Genomic DNA, 3,332 nt, shown 5'->3' with positions numbered 1-3,332 from the left:
TTTTCATGAGTCTTAGTGGTCCTTCGAGGCTCATGGAACTCTCCAGATCTTTGAACTGTTTCTTCCCAGACCCTAGCTGTTTATAAACAGGGGCGCTAGAAAGTGTGATTATAAAAAACCAGGGTCTACAACAGATCATTTCAAAAGGACAGTTTTTTTTAGAAGCACTGGGGGAAGTTTTCAAAAATTTGTGCTGCCCTCATGTGGCTTTAAGCTTCGGTATTCCCTTTCTCAGGAGCCACTGTGTGTGTGTGTGTTTATAAGTCATTTATTGGCTGGTAACTAAGATATGCATATTCCTGTACAGGATGCATCATGAGTTTTTAAAGGAATTTTTTTCTTAAAGAAAAGTTTATTTTGTTATCATGCTTGGACTGAAAATGTTAGGGTATTGTATCTGTCTGTGTGAGTATGGCACTGGAATTCTTTCAGATGTCTCCCCACCTGCTCAGGGTTAGAGAATATTGCTGCATATCCAAATATGACTTCCTACTGGATTGTGGTAGAGGACATGGTCATATTTACATGACCAATAACACCTGTCGTTCTTACCAAACTACTCTCCTCTGCCACTGAACCAGCCCATCATTTGAAGCTTATGTGGTTTGTTCGGCTTTCCACTTATAATATGAACATGTTAGATGGGTTGGTAGTTGCGGTGGTAATTTTTATATGAATTTGGGGGAAAATGAATCTTACAGTCCCATGAATAAGGTGATAATTTCTGTGTAGGAATTCAAGGTGATGCTTTATTTAATAAAGGAGTCACTCCCACAACTGAGAGATTATAGGCTTTTACATATGTTTTTGATGCTATGGGGTTTTTTTTGTTTTTTAATGTAATTTGGGGTGCCGGCTGGCTCAGTGGGTTGAGCATCCAACTGTTAATCTCGGCTCAGATCATGATCTCCCGGTTCATGGCATCAAGCCCTGTGTTGGGCTCTGTGCTGTCAGCCCAGAGCCTGCTTGAGATTCTCTTTCTCCCTCTCTCTCTGCCTCTCTCAAAATAAATAATTAAACTTAAAAAACAATTCTCAGCTTTTGATAGAACATCATGTTTGTGATGTTATAGGGAGTGGGTGGGGCTTAATTCACCTTATCACCTTTTTTTCTCATTTTATTATTTTTATTAGAGTTTATTGTCAAATTGGTTTCCATATAACACCCAGTGTTCATCCCAACAAGTGCCCTCCTCTATGCCCATCACCCCCCTTCCCCTCTCCCCACCCCCGTCAACCTTCAGTTTGTTCTCAGTTTTTAAGAGTCACTTATGGTTTGCCTCCCTCCCTCTCCTTAACTATTTTTTCCCCTTCCCCTCCTCTATGGTCCTCTGTTAAGTTTCTCCTGTTCTACTTATGAGTGAAAACATATGGTATTTGTCTTTCTCTGCCTGACTTACTTCACTTAGCATAACGCCCTCGAATTCCATCCACGTTGCTACAAATGGCCAGATTTCATTCTTCCTCATTGCCGTGTAGTGTATATATAGACCACATCTTCTTGATCATTCGTCAGTTGATGGACATTTAGGCTCTTTCCATGATTTGGCTATTGTTGAAAGTGCTGCTGTGAACATTGGGGTACACGTGCCCCTGTGCATCAGCACTCCTTTCAGGAGCAACTTTTAAAATTCTTACAAGGTTTGGTATTTTAACGTTGTCTTGTTTCTAGCAGTCTCCTTTATGTTTAGTTGAAAATAGTCTTCATGCCCAAGTATTAACCTGGATTCACATATGGATCTGTTGGGTCATGCAGAATTTTCTGTAAATTGTTTTTGTAAATATACTGTGATACCCACAGCAGCTTCTTGTTGGAGGAGACTAGGATTTATGCCTCTTTGAACAAGATCGTTACAGTCGTACATTAGCTCACCGTGTTGGAGCTGATGAGATCCAAGACTCGGTAAAAGGCAAATAGGCCAGTGCCTTTGGTTAGTGCTGCTAACCAAATAGAGATTTGGACTTTTGTGTCTTCTAAAACTCAATAACGGCCAGAATTTGTATTTTGTTGTCAAGTACCTACATCATGTCAAGCAAATGATTTGAGTGTTTGATTTTTCTATATTTCTCTCTCAGATGTAATTTTAGTGCCTTTTGGCAATACTTCCAGAACCTACCAGCCTTCTCCTCCAGAGCCTTCCTTGAATCTTTCCCCATCTGGAAGTAGTCATTCTCTTTTCTTTGCCTGCTTCCTTATATTTTTGTAGGCATTACATACACCTCATATTATGTGACTGCTATCCTTGCTGTCTCGTCCAGAGAATGGGAGTTGGGGGGTAAGAAATATACATAATGATGGAAAATTAATAACAGTAGAAATTCAACTGGTTTGGTCATTACTCTCATAATACTCTTTCTTATTTTTATTAGAATTTTCCTTTGGGTACTGGTCGAAGAGGCAATCAGATCTCCGGGCTGAGAGAGATCCTGAGTTTGCCCCGCCGTCGGATTACTTTGTGGGTCAAAAGCGAACAGGCTCCCTCGGTAGCCAGACCTGGAGCAGACCTGCGCCTGCGCCCACACCCACACCAAGCGACCCAGTACAGTGGTCTGGCCGGAGCTGTGACGCCGGCCCTTCACATCCACCATCCGCTCCTGGCCCCGGCAGCCCGCCACAGGCCCCTACCGTCGCTTTCAAAACTCTGGATGATATGATATCCTACTATAAACAAGTGACGTGAACTTCAAAAACCATTCTGATTTGGGTCTGTACTGTTGATGGTGCCTTCTCCCAAATTGGGGAAAATAATTTAATTTTAGGGGCCGGATTGTACCTATTTCCTCCTATCCCTTTCCTAGAAGACACAGACTTCAGGTTGGATTTGTCGGTCAGCAAGGAAGAAAGTGAATGGTACCATGGAAATTCTGTGGCCACTGGCTATTTCTTTCTTTCTAACTGATATGGAGACCTGGCCTCCTGGATTTACATGTAAGCTGTCATGTATGACCCAGAGGAGCTTGTAACCCTGTTTCATACCCACTCTTTTGGCGTATCTAGATTTAAGGATTCGTTCCTTTAATTTTGCAAATACTAGAGTGCAGCTTTCTTTGTTCCAAGGATTCAGCTTCCATATCAGTTCCATTTCTGTCAGAAGGTGTGTTAGCCTGTCAAAGTGGCAAATGAGGGGACACCAAGTAGGGCAAGTGATCTAGTCTCCCAGAGGACCATGAAGCTGGTGGACTATTAAGCAGTAACATTTGAAATAAGACCAGAGAGCAGAACTCATAATCCAAAAAGGTAGAAGGCAAAGTCAGTTTTCTTGTCATCCCATCCTAAATGATGATTGTCACACCTGCCTTGTGGGCATTCAGTAAGTGTGTGCAGAGTGCCTG

The 3,332-nt window shown here is 42.1% G+C and overlaps 1 protein-coding gene across 1 annotated transcript in view; it reads left to right on the top strand.

The window, feature by feature from the left end:
• Positions 1–2,862, top strand: part of LOC120227504 (coiled-coil domain-containing protein 174-like) — a gene marked incomplete at its 5' end in the record, with an annotated part of 16,195 nt that extends 13,333 nt beyond the window's left edge. Inside the window, one exon of the mRNA XM_039225608.1 lies at positions 2,370–2,862. Coding sequence (XP_039081539.1) covers positions 2,370–2,680 — 311 coding nt within the window. The remainder of the gene's footprint in view (positions 1–2,369) is intronic.
• Positions 2,863–3,332: the final 470 nt, after the last annotated feature.

Source organism: Hyaena hyaena, unplaced genomic scaffold, assembly GCF_003009895.1.
Source record: "Hyaena hyaena isolate Hyena2069 unplaced genomic scaffold, ASM300989v1 scaffold_2426, whole genome shotgun sequence".
Lineage (NCBI taxonomy): Eukaryota > Metazoa > Chordata > Mammalia > Carnivora > Hyaenidae > Hyaena > Hyaena hyaena.
Note: the sequence above shows the minus strand (reverse complement) of the source record. Positions and strands in the feature narration are given on the sequence as shown.